Raw genomic sequence first — 22399 nt, 5'->3', positions numbered from 1 at the left:
TTTTTCCCTTTTTTCTACTCCATTTCCAAAACTAGCCAGCCGATCTCTGGGTGTTATATTATAGTCCTCGCATTAAAATAGAATATTACATGAAAAAAAAAAAATTCTTTACTTCATTAATCACATTAATTTTTGTATTCAACTTATCTAGTTTTTTAAATGAGCCGGATTCTTTCATAAGTTGATCAAAACATAAATGCATGAACGAGAATAATATCTCATGAACCAGAAGAACACAATCAGAAAAACAAAGCACAGAACTTTCTAAGTCATCGGAGACTTGTAAACTTTTATCGCAAGTGGCTTCAGTTATAAACACAACTGATCACACAGTTTGAATGTGATTCTACACACCTGACCAATCTTAAACTACGAAATAAGTCTTAACGTTTTTTACAAAGATATTATATAATATGTTTCATTTTATCCAACTTCAAAAGGGAAAATAAAATTGAAAATACATAAAGAATATTAATTTATTTTCTATTCTTTTTTGGTTGTACAAGAGCTTTACTATTAAATGAATAATTCGTTTTATCTTTTTGTTTGAAAGTAAAATGGGGATTCAAATGATGATTTGGGTGTTGCTGTTGAGCAGTTTGATAGGCCTGATGGAATGCTTGAATACGTCCCCTTGTAGCTTGCAGTAAGTTAAGTACTGCCGTTAGTGTTTGAACTGGGACCTGAAATTCATAGAACAATCTACTAAATATATGCGTAATAATTCTGTAGAATAAATGGTCAAATAATATTTTCACAAATATTTTGAGTAAAAAAGAAAAAGTTATTCACCCAAAAGTTATTTTTCAAAAGTAGCGTTAACTTCCCATACATGAATTCATTAATGTTAGTATAGACTAAAGAAAGAATCAAAGCAATACTGAGTAAAGCTCTCTATGGAGATTAAGCAGTGGTGTACCAAATATATGCGCCATATTCTCATGCGACATCTGATTTATTTAAAAGTTTATTTCTGCCCGCACTTAGAAATGTTTAATTCAACTTTAAATTTTCCATTTAAACTTGATTTCTATTATTATTGAAAATAAAAATTTCAAATTCCTTGTAAGAAAGTTATTTAATACAGAATTTTTATATACATAGTGTTAAATTTATTGCAATTATTCCAGTTCACGCTTTCAGTCACATCACATACTCCTCGACAAACTTACTTCAAAGAACAAGTATTAATTAAACAATTACTAAAATTTATTTATATTGTAAACAAAAGTGGTTATTCATATAACAAGGAAACCACCTCGTTTAAAATTATAGATATCTGATTTTTAGCACTGATGAATATCATCATTGAAATAGCCATTAAATGTAGAGATGTTTTCAAGTTTAGAATTAAATCGTTAGCCAAGACTAGTTAATAATTCTTGATCTAACTGTAGAACTTTTGATTGTAAAAAATAAAATGCTTATCTATTTAATAACAAAATTAATTTTAAGAAATGGCTATAATTAAATCTTAATCTTAAATTAACTATAATTAAATAATGCCTATAACGAGCAAACCCCAATAGAATGGAAACGACTTATATTTTTTGCTCCATTATAAGAATTCTATATTTCCTTCAATGCTAATCTAACATTGTTACATCGAATTTTCAATTACAGTAATTCTTAAATGAAATTAGTCAAAGTTTGACTGACAAAAAGAAAAATAAAATTGAACCTAAAATTTGACATTAATATTTTAATTATTTGTACATTAAAGTTATCTTTTATCTTTTAAAGTTATCTTTTATTTCCCGCAAAATACAAGATATTTTGATTATGTGAAATGCAGTTATGTTCCGCACTTCTCCACTATTTGATGTTCACCCTCTTCTCTTTCATGATACTAGTCAAGTTGCCTCACAAATAGTTTTTGATCTCTATTAGTTATTCAATGATCAAATATTAACAGTCTACTTAGATCATCAGTTTATATACTGTTAAGTAATAAAATTACAGACGAAATCTTATGAATCTAATTAAACCTCTTCTGATAGCAAATCTGGTAAACGAATTAGGGAAAGTTTGAGGATTGATGAGAATATTGGATAACTGAGCTTGCTGCGAAGCTTGAATTCTTTGTCTAGTAATTTGCAGTAGATCATGCACCGAATCTAACGTCCGTATTGGGACCTAAAGTAAAACAAACCAATAAGTAAATTATATAACTTCATTCTTCATGAATTTAGTAAAATTATTAAGGTTACAGAAAATATATTTACAATTGATATAATTATTTGGATATATACCTACAATCGTCTTAAGAAGAGGACAGCTCTTCTAGTTGTCTGAAGAATCTTGTGAACTCGATTTAAAGTGCGTATTGGTACCTGATAAAATATTAATATTCACTCTGTTGCTGAAGCCACTCGGTTAGAGTCATGAAGATTTTTCAGTGGTTGATTAATTCTGGCATTATTTTGTATTAAGTGACCTTTAAGTGCAAATAGGAATCAAATTTGTGCAATAATTAAATTTTAGGAAACAAAATTTGTGCAATAATTAAATTTTAAACAATTTGGTACGATTTATTTAATTTTTGTTTAGTTTTTTTTTCTTTGTAAAGTATCTTATGTTACATTGCCCTTACCGTTAGTGTATATTTGTGCAAAGCAATACATGTGGGCCTTTTAATAGTGAACAAGCTCTAAACCAGTGGGTCAAGTTGTTACATCATTTGAGTATTAATACAAAGTGAATATTGCTTATTTTACTTTCTAAGTTACCTGAAACGCTTGGGTCAGGAATTCCCCATTTGCAACTGGAGGCGCCTGTTGTCTTTTAATTCTGCGACTACCAGCGTCCACATCGCCCACCACCTATGATGTAAATAAAAATAAAATTGTAGTAAGACCAAATGATATGTCATTATATGTAGCCTTTATAATTGTTGCAATAAAAATAAAAACCTATTACAAAACAAACTTTCTTACAAAATAATATTATATTCTGCATTTCGTAATCCTTTAAACTAAGTATCTCTAAAAGCAAAAAAGTAATACTCGTAAAATCTTAAGGCTTTATATCTAACTACCGTTACTATAAAGTTCTCTTAATCATATATTTAATAGAACCGAAGGTCAAGGCCAGGAATTTATCCAACCAAATACACCACCTTTGCGGTTCTTCTCAAGCCGCTAAACAATTTTGGTCACCGTTTTTTTGTCTGCGGATTTATCGTTATACTGTTTATCAGATTAAAAGTTTTATGAAAATGGAAGGGCATAATTTTAGAGATTTTAAAAATGGTCTCACAAATTTATAATTAAATAATACATACGTTAAGAAAATAGAGAAGTAACGTTTGAAAATTAGAGAGTTAAGCGATCAGGCCAGTTTTACCATAATTATTTTTTTTAATAACGAAACATTAATGAATGTAATTATGCACAAATTCTATAACTTTTAATTAATTCTTCTCTAGCAATAATCCTAAATCTTTGGTAAAGTCCTACAACATTCTGTTGTTTCAGATAACATTGCTCATCTTAAGTGATTTGTTGAGACTCTTAGCAAAAACACAAAAAACAAAAAAAACGAACTACAACAGCAGGCTGACTTGATCCACTGAACCTTCGTTACGAGTCCAGTGCATTACTTTCAACTTATTCCTTCTCTCAAAGAATATTGTTTGATTTATTGCAGAAATCACGTAAGAACTGCATACATGTAATCAAATCCTGAGGCTATTTATTATGTAATTAAAATTTGTAAGCAAAACTTGCTGCTGTTTTTAAATAAAAATCAATTTCTAAACAAACTAATATCTTAATTTAATTGCATTATTGAACAAGGCTTACATTCCGATAAAAAAAAGACGTGTAGTCTGATGAACAGTTGTATAACATTATCCTTATTTATTACTTTAATACCACAAAGTGATTACGATTCAGTGTGAGTTAATGTCTATAATTTATGTTTTAAAAAATCTTTTGACATTTCTGAGCAACCAGTTTATTAAAATAATTTGACGCTTTTTCTAGCGTTATATAAGCTAAATGAATTTTGTTCTATTCATCTATAGATTAATTACAGTATACTGTAATTAAGTGTTAATGAAGACTGACGTCATAATTCTGGGAAAATATTTAAATTTGTGTACTGCTTGTATTATGCACTGTGAATGGAGATTTCCTGGCTTAAAATGTAATTGTGGGCATTCACCTCAGTTTAGAGTAATACTCATTTTCATCTCTTCATTTTCGTCACGGAGATGCTAGAATTTCGAAACTTTTATTTTAATTTGCAGCTCATCGTTTTATGATGAGAATAAAAAACATTAATTATTTAATAAAATGTATTGACATAAATTTCCAATAATTTCTAAGCAATAATATCTTAGAAAGGTGTTTGACACCTTAGTTATTGCCGCTTTAATAATTAACGATTAATGGGGAGAAATTAGTTGCAAAAATTCTGAACACTAAGAGAATATATGTATTCATGACTCCTCTACTATTGTTTTATACACGCTAAATATAAATAGCCCAATCATTTTTAATTAAAATGTTATCTGGGAAATTATTTAGCGGGTTTTCTAAAAGCACATCACGCTTTTATAAGAACCGTTTTATTGATTCTGTAGCAATTAATATAATTAATTTGATTAATGGATTAATAATTAATGAATGTCAATAATTTTGATTTACTGATGTTTAATAGAAAACTGAAGTTTTAAAGAAAATTGATGATAGAATCTTAAGATTTATAACCAGATTTATAATCTGGAGTATTCAAACCAGATTTAGGGAGTTAAAAATAATTCAGCTTGTGTCAATGTGGTCGAAAATTAGGTATAAAAAAATACATTTTATTTTGAGGATGTTAAAAATGTTTTTCGTTTCTAATTTAATGAATAAGTCAGTGTTTAGCCATTGGTTCCAACCATTCATTAGAGTTTGTATTATTTTTTGTTTCTTATAATAAATTTGCCAAAATATCGTTTAAAGATTAGAAGCGTCTTGAATGTTTCTCTTTAAGAGAGGAGTTAATAAGTTAAAAAATTAATTTATGTTTTGAATTTATTTATTTTTTAATTATTTTGGCTTTATTTATCTTTTTATTTATTTTCAAGGGCTTAAAAAATACCATGAAAAAGAAAGGAGCTATTCCTTTGAGCTTATTTCAATGACCTAACTCAAAGTGTTTCTTTCAATTTTTTTTTGTGCTTATGTTTGTATATATTTGTATTAATTTATGCTGTACCCAACTGTATTTGAGACAGGACGTGAGTCCTATAAATCAAATAAATAAATACTAATTACAAGATTAGAAGCTTGTTTTTTTGGCAGTGGCTATAAAATCACTTTTTCATTTTTTAGAGAAAATTTTATAACGAAAAAGTTGCTACTTTGGAAATTATCCTGCTTTTCAAATTTCATTTACTCTGTAAAAGAGGAAACTCAAGTATGATTATACTCATTTGAAACTTGAGTTTTTGCCTTAATTCAAATTTAAAAGATTTTTATTTTCAATAAAAGTAAAAAATAAATAAAAAAAACTCACCAAAATAATTAGAATAAAGAGATAAGAAATATAAACAAATTTCATTATAGGATACTAGAGAATTTAATGCCCCTTGATGCTGGATAACGGTCAATAAACTAACAGAAGAATAAGGAAGACATTAGAAACACAAAAACCAATGATATGATCTCTTCTTGCCCCAATATTTCTTATATAAGACTGAAGGAGGGCATTGGGAATAAGTTCCAGGTTAAGTGGGAACGTTCGTGGGTAGGGAAGATGTTGTAATAGCCAATGTTTTTTACCTTTTTCATTTTATTTATGCATCATTTACATAAAATGTATCATATTTGCAAAATTTATTATTCATGACAATTGTAATATCACTTTCAAGTATAATGTACATAATTACAAATAACAATATTAAAATAATTATAATATACTGAAGCCTTCACTTTTTTATTTAATAGCAAACCCCTGAGATTTTTATTTTGCTTACAATATTAATATTTTAGGTGATGAATACAAAAAAAAAAAAAAAAAAAAAGTTATTTATTTTTTGGGCATTGACTGTTAGTTAAAATGGATTTGTTTTTTTCTTAGAAGCTTGATACTTTGTTGAGATGCCGCCCTATGAACAAAGCAATCAACTGGAAATTCCACTGTTCTGAATCGTTTTGTTTTCTTATTTTTTAGTTTTCTTGATAACGGCTACATAGAATTTTTTGTAATCATCACAGACTCATTGCAAATTGTCCCTGTAGATGGGGATTTAGAGTACATCTTCAGTAATCCCTGCTTGTCGTAAGAGACGACTAAAAGGGTACACCAACACCTAAACGCACACACAATTCCAGATAACACTTACATTCCACATACACCCCTAAATAATCCATTAAGGGATTCTCAGTACACATTCTAGAGCTAACGTCCCTAGCAAATAGCACTTGTTGGAGGAGCCAGTCTGGAGGTTCTTGTAATAATGAAAATTTAAGGAGTGCGGGTGACCAGAGCTCTCAGCTCCCAGACTGGTGAGGTGCTACCTTCTTGGAACCTGGCAATAAACCCCGGAAATGTCTAACTAACTTAAAAATAGGATTTGGGAATATTTTATTCCTTTAAAGACTAGGAGAACTTCAAGCCCTTCTTAATGAGATTGACCAATATTATATTGACCTTGCTGCCATCCAGGAAATTCGCTGGACTAGTAATGGAATTCTTGAATAAAAGACCCCACATCTATTATATGATAGCTGCCATGATAATAAGCATGCTTTTGGAACTAGATTTACAGTGCCTATAAAATATTTTCAAACGTTCTCTTTAATAAATTGATTCCGTTTGCCAACAAAGAAATAGGACCCAATAGGTAGCTCCAAGAAAGATCAGGAGGCCGAAATAAAGATGGCAGAATGGTGTCTCCAGTAATGCTAGGAACCCAAGTGGGTGTCCACAATTGGAAAGCAGCTGCACAAAACATTGAGAAGGCTAGGACTCTAATTGTGATTAGAAAGATACTAATTGCACAAAGTAGATGTATTCTAATTCAATACATTTTTTAAATTAAATTTGGCTAATCACATTTCTGAAGGAGCAGGATTTTAAAATTACCCCTTTAATTCAACTGTATGGACCTACCGTTCAACATAATGTAACCCGAAAATTAAATGAGCAGTTAAAATTTCGAATTGAGTCAACAAGTGCAGTGTGAGACGGAAACGTAGCTATGAAGGCGAATTCTTCACAATAAAACTGTTTAATAAACCTCTGATGATGATAGGGATACAATTAACGTAAGTGCTACGAAAGATAAAATCAACGATATTATCCAGTATGGCAGAACTAACCAAATTTTCAAAAGAACTTCATTATTATTTTTCCACAATCAAAAGTCAAGTAATTCCTAATATTTTATCTTACAAAATGGACGAGATTTTAGCACCTAATGGAATGATAGGTATTACCATATAATAAATAATAAATTGTTGACGAATGATGGATTGAAAACATAAAACTAATCATACTGAACAATCCAGTTAACAATTAGTATTAATAAAATAACAAATTAATAGAAAGATTATAAATTTCACAACAAACATCTCCTCTTTTTACCACCACTAAAAAAATAGCTAAAAATATATATATATATTTACTTACATATGCTTATAAATCACCTTATTTTTCTTTTTAGGACCATGAGCTAATTGACTACAATGGACGGATTGGTTACAAACATAGTTTTTACTTTTTAAATTATATGTTTAATTTTTGGATAATTCTTGTATAAAGATCTAACTTTTTGGCCCCAGAAATTAGCAGTGAAAAAGTGCCAAAGTCAGTCCTTTCTTGGCAATTTAATTTTCCAAAACCGTAACTTTTGTTTTTGCGATTTCGGGCCTGATTAACAAAATTAGTGACAAAATTATTAAAAACACTATTTATTAGTGTGTCCAGTCACTCTTTAGGAGTCAATTCAGTTTCGATAGACATAAGATCTATATCTCTTACTTCTACTAGGTATTTACACCATATTTGATAATTTCATTTCGTAAAGTATTCAATGTAGTCTGATCTTTTCTCATTTCATCAACTTCATTATTTATTTCTTCAACTAGACTGAAAAAAAAAGAAAAGAAAAAAGTAACTTATTACAAATTCTTACTAAATCTGAGGCGTCTTGAGCGCAATAAACCCCTCAAAAGATTACATTTCTTTGGATTCGTGTTACTACTATTTGATCATAAATTTACTTAGAAATCTTTTGTTTAATCAGTTGAATATGGCTGCTTAATGTAAAAAAAAACAAAACATAGTATAATCACAACAATTGAAATTGTGATCTTGGAAGAAAGATCTTGCATCGAGCTTCGCTGATCAACAAATTGATAAGGTAGTCCAGGCAATGTTGCACTGTCTTTTTTTTTTTAACTTATTTTCCAACTACCAAATTAGGTTTCGTGAACAAATAATAAGTATACTATGGTCTCGAACTAGGGATATCCCACTTACAGTCCGAACTATAATTATTGTAACAAACCCGACCTCTTTGGTTGGTGAGTACTTGATGCAAAGAAGAAATTTATTTTTGTTTATAATTAAGTTGATATGGGTGTCTGCCTTTTCGAAATGCATTGCTTCAAAAATTAAATCCAAATTTGAAAAATTAATAGAATTAAAAAAAATTAAATAAACCTAGATTTAAATATTTATCCGACAGTCTCAAATCATTACAAATAATTCCAGGTATTGCGGATTCAACCATTAATTTTTTAAAAAGAGGTGTAGAATGAGATCACGTACCTATGTAAAATAAAACAACTGGAATAACACACTTAAAGCTGTATTATTAAGCTACTCCTACTTAAAGAAGGTGAAATTAGTTTAGGCAAATTTGCGTGATTATTAGGGTGGGTCAAAAAAATCGGCTATTTTTTTTTTTACAAGTGCAACGGAAAAATGGGTTCCTAGACACCTTAAAAAAATTCCCACCAAATATGAGCTCTTAATTTTGAAAGGAAGATCCTCCGCATCGCAGTTTTTTATTTTTTTTTCAGTCCAATAGAAAAAAATTCATACCTTTCCATTAATTGACTGTACAAAAAAATGTTTCGAATAAATTTTGTAGGAAATTTAATGCTCTACAAAAAAGGTATCTTATATTTTTTTCGTAAACCTCGCCATTTGAAAGATATAAAGGATTTAATTTTGATTATTTTATGACAAATTCCATTTTTGTTTATGAATTTTATACCTCGACAATAAATGACTTTTACGAAATGCGAAATACTAATATTTGTTGGAAATTAACTGCTCTATAAAATCGGTGTCTTATGTTTTGGCGATAAAGTTAACCGTTCAAAAGATATTCATCATCAAACTTTCATGTGTACGGATTTTAAAAGTTTTTGATTAGATATTCGAAAAATTTCAATTTAATTTATAAATTTCATTTCTTGTCATTAATATAAGTATTATTTGAGTTTTATTTTCAAAATTATCAAAATTTTTCTTCATTTATTCTAAACATTTTAGTTTTAATCATTAGAAATCACGAGATCCTAGGGAAAATTTCTTCTCTAGAGAATTTTTGTTTCGTATTTTATTTCATCTGTTTGAATTGTGAACTTTGAACTAGCACCACCTACTTTTTACTTCATCGTTATGTTGTCGTTGGTTTGTATACATTTATTTCTACAGCATTTTTAGTGTTTCCAAAATTTATGGTCTTGTATATGTGATCGATCGATTAATTATTTACAAATATTGTGGTTACTACGTGAATTAACTTGATATTTATCGAAAATATGGATAAAGAAATTCATTTGATCGGAAAACTTGTGCAAAAACTTTCAGAACGTAAGTTACCAACAGTGAAAGAGGTTATGAGTGTTTTCTTTCATCAGCTCAAAGTTTTGAAATGTTCTGTCAAACAAAGTGCCAAAAATGCAGCTGATCAAGTTATTGAATTATGGAAAAACAACCAGATTCCGACTAGTGAATCGACTAGTGTAATAAAAAAAATTCTTCGCTATCATAATCGATGCTTGAAATTGCAAAAATCTTTTGCGCGAAAAAAATCATCAGGACGATGCAAAAATGAAATAAAATTTCAGAACGAACTTAAAGCATTATTTGATATTGTCGATAATAAATCGAGACAAATATACTTAAACATAAATAAAAACTTAAAAAATATTTTGACGTTTCTCAATCGATAACAACTAAAATTCGTGTAAATTTTCTTAAAAATCATAAATTAAATTGAAATTTTTCGAATATCTAATCAAAAACTTTTAAAATCCGTACACATGAAAGTTTGATGATGAATATCTTTTGAACGGTTAATTTTATCGCCAAAACATAAGAAACCATTTTTATAGAGCAGTTAATTTCCAACAAAAATTGGTATTTTGCATTTCGTAAAAGTCATTTATTGTCGAGTTATAAAATTCATAAACAAAAATGGAATTTGTCATAAAATAATCAAAATTAAATCCTTTATATCTTTCAAATGGCGAGGTTTACGAAAAAAATATAAGGTACCTTTTTTGTAGAACATTAAATTTCCTACAAAATTCATTCGAAACATTTTTTTGTACAGTCAATTAATAGAGAGGTATGAATTTTTTTCTATTGGACTAAAAAAAAAATGAAAAACTGCGATGCGGAGGATCTTCCCTTCAAAATTAAGAGCTCATATTTGGTGGGAATTTTTTTAAGGTGTCTAGGAACCCATTTTTCCGTTGCACTTGTAAAAAAAAAAATAGTCGATTTTTTTGACCCACCCTAGTGATTATATAAGTATATCGATCAAAAATCACAACGTAAAATGTAGGACAATTTGTTAGGTTTAATGAACATTAACAGGTGTTCCTTTCATTTTTGCTTTTTCTCACGTCTAGAGCAAAAGGAAGTATTGCTATTGTGGAAAATTTTACAAATTGAGTTTTCTCAGAAATGTTTTATGGTCCCCTAAACGTTAAAAAGTTTTTTTTTAGAGCATGGTCTAGATATATAGTGAACTGTTTAGTTCAAAAACGAAATGTCGTGAAAAACTAAAACTTGGGATTCTATTTCGGTACTATTCTCTCTTCCAATACTACGTTAGATCAAAACCTGTCAACGTTAGGATTTTTCTATATTTCAATATTTTACAAAAAAGTGGTTATAAGGAATCTAAGTCTCTTGTCAAGCTTCAACTAATAACCTAATACTTGCTAGAATTCAAATTTATTAAAAAAAAGGTTAATCAAAAAGCAAAGCGCAAGCTATTTTGGGGAATGCAGACTGATGGTATTTGGAGTTGAAGCAATACAAAAAAACAAGTTCCTAAACCTATCTACAATGGATTTGAGAAGTTACATAAAACGTCTTGTAGGTCCAAGACAATCTAGTGTGAGGATTGAATGAGGGTTTTTTGCATTGTAGATTAAGGGAACCTTGTAGCCTAGGTCCTATGACTTAGGGAATTAGTCTCGATCTTATCTTGAACAAATTGAAAGACTTCTCTCAAAAGCGGTTCTGAATTAGTTAACGGATAATATTTCATTTTTAACTTTGATACAGTTTAAATTGTGTTTTCTCAAATTTCTTAATTTTTACTTTCAACACTTGGATAAAAAATTTTAAAAAAAGCAGTATTTCCGTTTTCAAAATTTCTTAGCTATTAATGATTTACTTTATTTATTAAGAAGAAATATACTTTGATTCAATTTACCCCTTATGATTTACTTACTGTTCAATATTTCTTCATTGTAATTCTAACGAGGTACATTATAACATATTTATATGAGTATTCAAATGTATTTCACTGAAATGGCCTGCAAGGTAATTGATTATTGCATTTTTCTTTACTTATCTCAACTTGTGAAGCATGTACTGTGCCTTCAAAGGTGCCTCCTCAGATACAGAGAGCAGTTGGCAACCTCCTGGCTAACCTGGCTTGCGTGCCAGAGGAGACACCTTTGAAGGCACAGTACATGCTTCACATGTTGAGTAAAGTGCATTATTTCATAAATTAAGGAATAAGTTTGATCCTTTACATGAAAGATATTGTGCACTTAAATATGTGGCAGAAGGTTTCCAATTTTTTTTTGGTAATTAAACGCAACTCTCCAAAAATTACCAAATAATTATTAAACCTTCTTGTTTGTAACAGATGTAAAATTAATTTTTAGCCATTTTGTGTATGCTTGAGAACATCTAAAGCTCTTAACATTTGATTTTACTTAGAAAAATCACTCGGAAAACGACTTATTTCCCGATATTAAGTAAAATACTAGCTTTACTGCCTTGGCAATATTCTTAGTAGAAAGGGGATGAAAAAATACATAAAAATGATCTATCGCGTGCTCTTCTTTCTCTTTGATAACAAGTTAAAAAGTTGAAATATGATTAATAAATACCAGATTTTGAAATGGCCTAACACCTTTAATGTTGAAGATATCGAATTGCGGTTTACGGTTTCTTTCATAACTTTTTATACTCTTTAAAACTGTGTATACGAAAATGGGGGTCAACTGCGAACCCTCACTTTTGGTCGCGCGTCAGCCGGGTATGCGGGCAGGAATCTAAAATCAAGTCACATATTCTGAAACTAGAGGTGACGGGCAACAAATTTTTCCTCTACCATTTTTTGCTCAGATCAACCGTTTAAGCATAAAATGCATTTGAGCCGTCTTAAAATGAACACCCTGTTTATTTTTAAATTGACTAAATGAATTTCAGACTTACCCAATGATTTGCAAGCCTTCTTTATCTTTCTTCATACGCCACTTATACTCATCTTCCCGTTTTTCTTTCAATTTTTCACACTCACGAACAGTTGAGTTAAACTGCTCTTTGAAATAATTCCTTTCTTGGATAGCATATATTAGCTTCTGTTCTAGCACCTCCTAAATATTGAATATAAATATATTCAAGTTATTTTAATGGACATTTATTTTTTTTGGTAAATTATACTTCTTTTCATGAACTCTCTAAAAATGATATTCGATCAGTATTAATTAGAAAATTAGAAAACTAACTTTTTCTGCCAACAATTTCTTCGTTTCTTCAACAGATAATCTTGATTGTGATTCAGATGCTATAATTTGTAGCAATCTACTAATCTCAGACTCTTTTTCTTTCAATTTATTTTTAATTTCCGTTTTTTCTAAATCTGATCGTTTAATCTGTAAATATTTTAATGTAAACAAACTTCTTACAAAATTTTAAGTTTAAGTATAAACAAAAATGGGGGAAAAAATATACCTTTTCTTCCATGTCCCGCTGATGCTGTTTTGATGCTTTTCGTAATTCTCTAAATTTCATGGTGTATCTTCTGTCTAATTCACTTTTTCCAACAAGCAACTTTAAAAAAGTACAATACGAACAATAATTCAATAAAATTCTGATAGGAATGAAAATTAGTGAAAATTTCAGTGTTTAAACGTTTATTTACATCGTACCTGTGACCTAGAAGAGACAAGGTCACCTTCAGGGCTTTAAGACATTTACATTGTGCACACATAACTTGGTTTTACATAAATTGCGCATGAACTGTTTACTTAGTGCACGTAAACTATTATTTTCTAAACATTTTATTCCTTTCGACTGTGGTTTTCGCAATGAATTTGGTTGCTTGAACGAAGTTCATTTTGGGTAAAGCGATCGATAGCAGAATCATTAATTTACAAAAAAAAAAAAAAAAAAAAATAGTCTATTGCGCTATTGAAGCTTAGGAACTACTTTTTTAAAAAAAAAAAAAAAAAAAAAAAAAAAATTATGAGTTCTTGAAAATTAAAGTAACTTCTCGCGGCAGTCTTATGAAAATAAGTGTCATTAATTTAGGACCTGCTTTCCCTAGAAATTTAGTAGTGAATAACATTGGGAAAAAGCAAAATTATAACTACCTATCTTGCTCCCGCAAATGGAGGGTATCTCTGAAAAAAAAAAAGTAGAAGAATCCATTTGGAAATGAAATCCAGTTATTCTATTCTAGAGCAATCTGTTTGAACTATTAGTTTGCAGGCGCCACGGTAGCCGAGCGGTTAGAGGCAAGACTTGTAAAGCTAATATGTATTGGTGTACTAGGTTCGATTCGACTTAGGCCTTGGATTTTATTTAAAGGTTAATAAAAGTAATTTACAGTAAAGTATGTTTGCTAGTCGCCTCCATCAACGACACCTACTTGGTAGTTGGACGTAAAGCGCGCCTGTAAAAATAGGCGATTACTTTACTTTACTATTAGTTTACTCTTGTCAGACTTCACGCCTATGGCCTAATGTTCAACTTATCAAAAATACATTATTCAATTTTTTACACTACATCGCCTCAAATAAGGCCTCAAAAACTGTTTCAAGCAATGACAAAGGAAAACGGAGGTAATGCCTTGCCTCAAAGTTGGTTTACAGAAATTAAGTACAATAAATAGAGATAAGGTTGGAGTCCAGTTGCAGCCCACTAAAACTGCTATTCAGTCCAATGAATGCAGAAACTCTAAGTAATCTACTTGTTCAAAAACATAATTTATAATGGGAAACAAATAACACTTCTCTTACCTCTTGTTCCAATTTATTTAAATTTTCTATTTTTATTTCTAATTCCAACAATACTTCTTCCAGTCTACTCTTTAAAGATTGACAATTCTCGAGTCGATCTGTCAATACATTTTCTAAAGACTGCTGCCTTTTGGTCCATTCTAATGATAGTTTATTTAAGTGCTTGTCTGTTTTTCGTTTAAGCTGAAATAAAAATAGAATTAGTCTCTGCTATAATTTGAGCTTTGTTTATGTTTGGCAAAAAAAATAACATCAAAACAAAAAGAATCTTGCACTAGCTGCATTATAAACAGTACTGTAATGTGTATTATTATCCAAAATAAACTCACTAGAATATAATATAAATATTTAACAGCTAACCTCAAATTTAAACATCTCTTGCTGCTTTTCCTTCCAATCTTCCAGTTCTTCTATGTATTTAGTGGCCAACTCTTGAACATAAATCTTGGGAAGAGCATCTAAAAAAAAACAAATAAAATAATATAAAATACAAATAAATTTTTCTGTATAATTGTTTATATAAATTCAATCTAAAGATTTTTGAAAAATCTGTATTACTAATCAATTGTTTTAAATGAGGGCCATTCAGCTCAGTCCAGGTTTTACATGAGGTACACTGTATGTTACATATTCTCATACACTTTGTTACATCCATGGACTGAATATTATGTAATTTTTAACTTTTTTTTTATATTATTTTTTTAAAAACAGCTGATTCAATAAATTTTCAATACGAATGAAAAAAAAACTATATTTACTTGCAATGCTCTGAGAACATCCTATTGAAGAAGATGGATGACAGAACTGAGGTGATCCCGCTGAAGTCTGATTACAGGGTTGAGGTGAAGTATGGTGCTGATAACTATTACTAGTAATTCGAGCATCTTTTGGTGAATTAATATCATTTGTACTGCTAATTTTAATTGCTTGAGCCGGCAGCAGTTCTTCATCTTTCTAAAAATAAAAAGGAAAAATAACAAAATCAAACAAATGTTGTATTTTAATTATTTATAAATTTGGAAAAGTTATTGAATGCTCAACTTTATAAGTTTGCAATTATTACTACAACAACTACGAGAGACAAGGATTTAAACCAAAATAATCATGGCGAAAAGCCATAAAAATAACCTTCGCTAAATGAATTTTCTCAGTAATCAACTGAACAATTTTATCATTTACTTAATTGCGCTTAAAAACTTATGTAACTGACTTCCAGTCAGCTATCCTGGAAACCATTGTTTCGAATAAAAATAAAATACACCAATATGAACCAGTTCAAAAAAAAACCTGTCGAGAAAAAGGAAGGTTTGGAAAGTCTGAGAAATTGAATTTTCAAAGATGCCATAAATTTACACCAATTATCATTTTAAACTTAGTTATATTTATTGTTTTTCTCAAACAATTTTTGTGTATTTAATTAAAAAGGCAAATATTTTTTCCTTGCAAATAACTTATTTTCATTGTTGCTCTAAAAAAAAATCTCTAATTATAAAATTAAAAGGGTATTCCGAATTGGCTAACCATGAAGATCATCCTGAGATTGTTTTACTCAATTAGCCATGCTTAAAGCCACAAATGGTGACTTAGAGATCAGTACGAATTAGGATGAAAGATCTAGCACTCGTTTGATGGACATGATCTTTGAAACTTTACTTTCCACATAGTTTATTAATGAATATCCCCATCAAGATCTCTTTGATGGTATTTTTCAATCATATAATATATTCTTCAAACTGTTAAGGCTGGCAGCTAACCAAAAAATGATCACAAATCTAAAAAGTAAATATCAACAAAATACCTGTAGCTTTGCTTCAGTTGGTGAAGATGAATTACAAGTATTCTCAATGTGTCTCTCCAGATCAGGTTGTTTAGCAGATTGAAGACTTGCAATTTGATCTTTTTCAACATAATTTGGTAACTGAATTTCTGGAATGAAACCACAAGAAATACTAGGTTCTTTTTGAAGTAGATCATCGCCAATTTCAACATTAATGTGATTTAATTTCTCTCCAGCTTTTTGTAAGGAAAGTAATAGCTGAGGCTGTACTGTTCGTCAAAAATATAAATATCTATTAGCATCGCTTTCATCAAACAGATTTTATAGCAAATAAAATATTTTTATATTAGAAGGAACTTTAAAATAATCCATCAAATAAATAATATGAATTTATATAATATGTTAATAAATTAAATAATTACCTATAGTTGAGGAAAGGTCATCATTATTTTGTTCATTCACTACCAAGTCAGTATCACTTTCTATTTTAGATAACATAGGAACTAAAGTAACTTCAACTTTAAGAAATGGACTTAAACTATCTGTAATGTGTATTTCTTTTCCATCGACAGATTTTAATGTTATTTTTTCCTTACTGGACGCTGTAAAATGTTCCCTCAGATCTGTCAGATCCTACAAAAGTAATGAAGCAAATAAATAAATGGAAAGTAAATAATTGTTTAAACAGTAAAAAAATCTTATAACTGCCAAATCAATCACTAAGATACTATTTTAAGTTAATAATATTGAATGGAATAAATAATTTTTTAAAAAAAAAATATACATACTTGTAAGCCCATTGAACCTGAACCAATTAGTTTTTCGCCACAAATCAGATAAAAAGTAAGGAAAGGAAACTGCTTAAAATATGCTGCTAAAAATTGAATTTCTGATTTGATTTGCACTTTAAATTTCTCTTTATTTGAAATTCCTTGGAATGCGTAGAATTCCTTGGTGATCAAAGACATGCCCATTATATGAAATTGAATTTTTAATGGTGTTCCAATATCATTAGGTGAAATTATCTAAACAGTAATAGTTTTTTTTAAAATAAAAAGATTAATGATAAGAACTTTAATTAAGTTTAAATGTTAATTTATATAAAAGGGAAGTTATTTAAGTTGGACTTTGGAAATAGGGAGAGAACCGAACAAGATGTAGACAATCCAATTGTCATTAGATTCAGAAGATAAATATTTGAACTATCTGGTATTTTCCGCCATGAAAGAAAAACTCAGAAATAAAAGCTTTACTATCGTGCGCAGTTCTCAAGAGGAATCAGATAAGTTGTAAGTGCTTTGGATTCCAAGGCCGAAATCTTGAGTTAATATGCAGCTATCTTTTCTTTACTTAGGAGCTTCTTACAGCTTGCAGTGTTACCTGTTAGCAGGACGCCAATGCAATGAAAAAAGCACCGTGATATGATGGCTGTTACGATATCATGACTGAGAATTACGAAATTAAACTAAGTGCTCGGTATGTTGAATGGAATGAGAGTCAATTTACTCTGGAGAATAATGGTACTTCAGGAAATCTTAATATAAGACTTTCGAAAATTTCCCCACAAAATGAACAATTGGGACAAAAGTGCAGAAAGGGAAATGAAATTTTGATTATAAGATGGATAACAAGATTATAGTTAGTTAGAATCGCTCTTAAGCAATTAATTCTATTCTGGGTTCTTATTATATATTCTGTATTGATAAACAATAATCAAAAATTTTAATAATATGTTGTTGATGAAAGCAAGTAGTAGAAAACCATGCTGCTTTTGGATACACTAAATTCAGAAGTTGCAAAAAGGTGGATACATTAAGTACTCCTGCAAGTGGTGAAATAATGGCTAACATTTTTCAGTGGAAAACCATTAGTACAGATGGCGCTACGTTTAGCAAGGAAAAACTTTCAGCCATTCTAACTTATGTTAAGCTTTTTTGAATGAACAATTTAAAGTAGGCTAATTTTTCAGATTACTTTGAAGAGTTAAAAATCAGATTAAGATTAATAGGATCAATTGTTATCAATTTGAGAAGATATTAAAGTGAGAGGTTTTGTAATCTCTCTCTTAAAACTGTGTCGCTATGCATTTAATAAACATTTTACCAAAGTTTTAAATTTTGTAACTGAAATGATTAGAAACTAAGAGAGGATAAAAACGGAAATAAGGAGAACTAGTGGTTAGACGAAGAAAACATTGCGGATATTGCACTCAATATTGTGGAGTTCAGCTTTCTGAACGGAAACTAAAAAGCAAATTGATTACTGTGTTGTCATGAATATTCTTCTCTAAGATGCGGAGACCCTGGACAATCCTTCATAAAATAGGATAAAAGATAAAGACAGCAGAAATGCCCTGTTGGAGGAGATCGATTCGAAAAACTAGGTCATAAAAGTAAGAAATGAAGAATAAGTAAAGATAAAGGGCTTAAAAAAGATCACTTCAAGAAATCAAGCTAAGATAGTGCAGTCAAATATGCTCGAGGTGGGACCCAAAATAATGTCGGAATAGGTGCCTCAGAAAATCATAAATGGTGACCGAGGCAGCAGCGGAGAGATGGTTCGGAAAAAAAAATATCTGCTTAAAGTGTGTGGGGTGGCAATAACAGCATTGAGAGAAATAAAATGATGTAAAGGTAAATTAATAATGGAGAAGATGAAAATGCAATTTAATCAAAATAGGTAGAAGAGATTAAGAAACAAAATACATTCCATGTTACTCACAGAAGAAAGACTCCCAGTTTCATTGATGTCAATACAAAGTTCATAAAATTTTGAACACAATTTAGAAGGCCCAATTTGAAGGTAATTACACTTCTTCGTTTCTTCCATTTTTAGTGGCAAAGGTGCTAACTTATTTTGAGAGAGATTAACATTTTTACAATCACCAACCTAAAAAGAAACAAACAAAAAAATATAATAGAACAAATTTAATAAAATAAATAACATTCATTAGTAACTGAATTTCTTTACCGTGTTAGCTTCTTGAATTTTGAATACTATTAAAATCTGAGGATGCCATGCTTTTATTTTTCTCGGAACTCCTAAAAAATTACGCCAAGTTTCATTTTCCTAAAGGACAAATATACAAAAATTTAGCTACATTTCACAATTTCAGCATATATGATATATGTTGTTTTAAAAGTAACACTTATGGTGGAATGATAATGGTAATAATTGATGCTTTTTCGTATATAGCTGAAAATATTTTGCTATGGTATTACTATTAACATAAATGTATGCAAATTTTTCTTGATTCGGAAAGTAAGGTGTACTTTCTTTTTTCTAATAAAAGTTAAGGTCAAGCATGAACTTCTCCAGAAGGGTCTCCCATGAAATTTATCTTAATATGGATGGCTATGTACATTTTTGAAATAGTTTACTGTCTTAAAGAAAGATAATATTTGATTATATATAAAGGAAGCAGTTATTATAAATGATGAACCATTATTCAGTTGTATCTTATTTTTATTAATGAGAAAAGTTTTTTTTTAAATCTTCTTCCTTCATACTAATGTAACATGAGAGTTAAAGTTTGTTCTGAAGGAACCAAATTCAATGAAATTCGAGTAGGAACGTCAATGTAATTGAATTTGCAAATAAGAGAATATGTATGAGAAGTTCTTAAGAGACTTTAGAGGCTATCTAGAAATTAAGAATCCACCATCATTAATGTAAGGCCTAAAACCTAATTGTGCAAGTGAGCAGCAATAAAATCAAAGCATTATGACTAAACTATGTGAAATGTATAGAGAATAAGTTTTAAATTCGTTGAAATTAAGTTTAAAGCGAAAGGGTATACAACAAAATTTAAAATTTAAATTACTTGAAGAAATATCTCCAAAATTCATTTTCAAGGGTTATCATCAGAATAAAGACTTACTTTAATATCACTTTGGGACGGAATAATTTGTGCTTGTCTTAAATTGAGGACTATATAACCCATTTTATCACGTTTTCCTTCATTTAGAGCAATGAAACCTTCAATTTTGAAAGCAGTGTTAGTTTTGCGCAACCTACAATGTGGAAATGAAAATGATCTAACGTGCAAATGCTTCCAAATAAAATAATTCAATTCACTATGAACGAAATTTCATTCATCACCTTCGCAAATAGTTTTTTTCTACTTCCCACGTTAATAGTGCATTAAAAATTGGTGCCTCACAAGGCGACAATTCATCTGTTTCTAATTTGACTCCATTTAAGTCAGCTACAATAACAATAGGGGAAGAGATAAATGAGAAACCTTTTCCTAGATAATAAAAACAATGTGTAGTACTAAGGTACCTTTCTGGAAGAAAAACTTTATACTTATTATATTAAACAAATTACCTTTCTTTATTTTCAGTATTACTTTCAAGGATGTCCCTTGTAGATGTTCCATATAAATTCTGACAGTTGAACTTTTTCAATTTGTTTACTTTCCATCCTCTAATCCCTATGACAACTAGCAATCATCTGTTGTTACCTTCGTCCACTCAAACTCAACGCTATGGTGAGGTGACAACCATGGGCTGCTAACCTCAAAATAACAGCTGATTAGTTGATCACAACTAAAAATTTATTTATTTTTAAATGTAGTCGCAAAGTCCAATAAAAATGTAACATTTATTTCGAAAATTTCCACATTTTCAATCCAAAAGGCGTATTTTTCAATTACTCATTAAGAAAAAAATAGGTTGATATCACGCATTGACGCCCACTAATGGTAAGTACTCTAATTGAAAACATCTATTATTTTTTAGTTAGCATGCTTTTAAAAGCAATGTTTACTCACCTTGAAAAAGTGTCCAATGATTCAGATTTTTACAAAATTAAATATAAAGGTTTGAAGTTTGAAATAAACAGCTGAGATATATTGTTATTAGTTATAGCGGGGAAATTGTTTATGTTAATGTATTCAATAACTTTTTTAAATGTAAATGGAAAAATTACTTGACAAAAATGAACTATCTTTTATTAAAAGGTGAGTGTTAAAAATTAAAAATATTAATGTGTTATATGACGTTAGGTTAGTAGTGGGGGAAGCTTGTAGCGATAGGGATCATGAAATAATAATGGAGGTAGCAGTGCATTGTCTTGTGTCTTGGTTAAAGTTGCTCTAAATTGACGTAATGTCTAGAATATTTGTGCTCTTTGTGATGTGATAGTAATTATATTTATGAGAAATGTGTTTAAGTGTTAGTAGTGTTTATTCTTTGTTAGTGGCTGCGCTACAAAATGTACTCAAAAATCTTTTGTAGCCTAGGCCCCGGGCCTAACTGTGCAAGTAGCAGCCATTTGCTCGTCTAATTCATATCTTTTTATTTAAATTTGTTTAACCAGTATGCAGAAGCGAGAAGGACGAGAGCCAAATCGTGAAAAAGATAGCCGAGACGAAAATAATAAAAGACTTTCAAAATCAAGTGGAACATCAAGAGCCGCAATGCATTCAAGCCGTCACAGTGTGTCAGGTAGTGCAGGAGTTTTGATGGTTGGTCCAAATTTTAGAGTTGGAAAGAAAATAGGATGTGGAAACTTCGGAGAACTTCGGCTAGGTAAGTTCCTAATTTTATTCTTACATTCTTTTATTTGTAATTAATATTTAACCTACGATTCTATTCTTAATAAATTTTCTCATATGATACCTTGAAAAATAAGTTAAGTTTCTGTAAATTAAATTTCTAGTCCTAATTAAATTTAAAGAGGTTAATATTTGAATATTTTTTAAAGTTCAACTTCACAAAATTGTATGTTGGATAAAATGTGCTTCATTTGTGGGTGGAGTAGTAATACATATAGGACTATTTCTTTTTATTTTCACTATCTCTGCATCTCTGATATTTTGTGAAGTGTTAAGATTTCATCCAGTTATTCAGCTTTATTTTTAGAGTATTTGTTATCCAATGCGTACTTCATCTTATTAGAAAATATATATTAATTTTAGATGGTTAAAGTTTCAGTTGGTTTAATACTTCACTTTTCATTTCTTTGTGTTGGACGTTATTGATTCCTGTTAGTAATATCTTTCTTTGCTGTGTATTTTATAATTTGTTAATACAGTTCCATTTACGAAATTAAATCAATGTTAACTAATTATAAAACATTAAATAGTATTGCTTCTGATAAACTTTGT

General features: G+C 29.6%; 3 protein-coding genes across 22 annotated transcripts in view; 1 reads left to right on the top strand and 2 right to left on the bottom strand.

Moving 5' to 3' along the window:
• Positions 1–462: 462 nt before the first annotated feature.
• LOC141456662 (uncharacterized) lies at positions 463–5639 on the bottom strand. Of its 3 annotated transcripts, none has more exons than XM_074132826.1 (4): positions 5509–5639; positions 2730–2822; positions 2253–2333; positions 692–2136 (listed from the first exon to the last, which is right to left on the bottom strand). In XM_074132826.1, the coding sequence occupies exons 1-3, from the start codon at positions 5551–5553 to the stop codon at positions 2253–2255; spliced, it is 219 nt and encodes a 72-aa protein (XP_073988927.1). In that variant the 5' UTR covers positions 5554–5639; the 3' UTR covers positions 692–2136. The 3 variants fall into 3 exon arrangements, with proteins under 3 accessions (XP_073988924.1, XP_073988927.1, XP_073988926.1); XM_074132825.1 differs by having other exon boundaries at positions 2257–2333; XM_074132823.1 differs by lacking the exons at positions 692–2136; positions 2253–2333 and adding an exon at positions 463–683.
• Positions 5640–5990: 351 nt separating this feature from the next.
• Positions 5991–21214, bottom strand: LOC141456654 (uncharacterized). Of its 6 annotated transcripts, none has more exons than XR_012459909.1 (17): positions 21062–21214; positions 20617–20801; positions 20389–20536; positions 20168–20300; positions 19258–19356; positions 19009–19176; positions 17076–17312; positions 16710–16920; positions 16309–16556; positions 15269–15464; positions 14871–14968; positions 14511–14693; positions 13222–13320; positions 12996–13142; positions 12703–12863; positions 7627–8085; positions 5991–6304 (listed from the first exon to the last, which is right to left on the bottom strand). XR_012459909.1 is itself a non-coding variant. In XM_074132801.1 (16 exons), the coding sequence occupies exons 2-16, from the start codon at positions 20666–20668 to the stop codon at positions 7983–7985; spliced, it is 2283 nt and encodes a 760-aa protein (XP_073988902.1). In that variant the 5' UTR covers positions 20669–20801; positions 21062–21214; the 3' UTR covers positions 7600–7982. The 6 variants fall into 6 exon arrangements, 4 of the variants coding, with proteins under 4 accessions (XP_073988902.1, XP_073988904.1, XP_073988903.1 ...); XR_012459910.1 differs by lacking the exon at positions 5991–6304 and adding an exon at positions 11705–11789 and having other exon boundaries at positions 7600–8085; XM_074132801.1 differs by lacking the exon at positions 5991–6304 and having other exon boundaries at positions 7600–8085.
• Positions 21097–22399, top strand: part of gish (casein kinase I gish) — a 243154-nt gene continuing 241851 nt past the window's right edge. For 11 of the 13 annotated variants that reach the window (XR_012459914.1, XR_012459915.1, XM_074132812.1 and 8 more), the window contains exons 1-2: positions 21097–21250; positions 21610–21821. Coding sequence is in view for 11 of the 13 variants with exons in the window: in XM_074132812.1 (XP_073988913.1) it covers positions 21207–21250; positions 21610–21821 (256 nt within the window). In the remaining 2 variants the exon portion in view is untranslated. Of the gene's footprint in view, positions 21251–21320; positions 21822–22399 lie in introns of those variants that run through there. The other 2 variants (XM_074132817.1, XM_074132813.1) reach the window with 1 other exon arrangement.

This window comes from Rhodnius prolixus, unplaced genomic scaffold (assembly GCF_049639745.1).
Source record: "Rhodnius prolixus isolate KJV_2025 unplaced genomic scaffold, Rpr scaffold_10, whole genome shotgun sequence".
In the NCBI taxonomy this organism is placed as follows: Eukaryota; Metazoa; Arthropoda; class Insecta; order Hemiptera; family Reduviidae; genus Rhodnius; species Rhodnius prolixus.
This window is presented reverse-complemented; position numbering and strand designations above follow the sequence as displayed.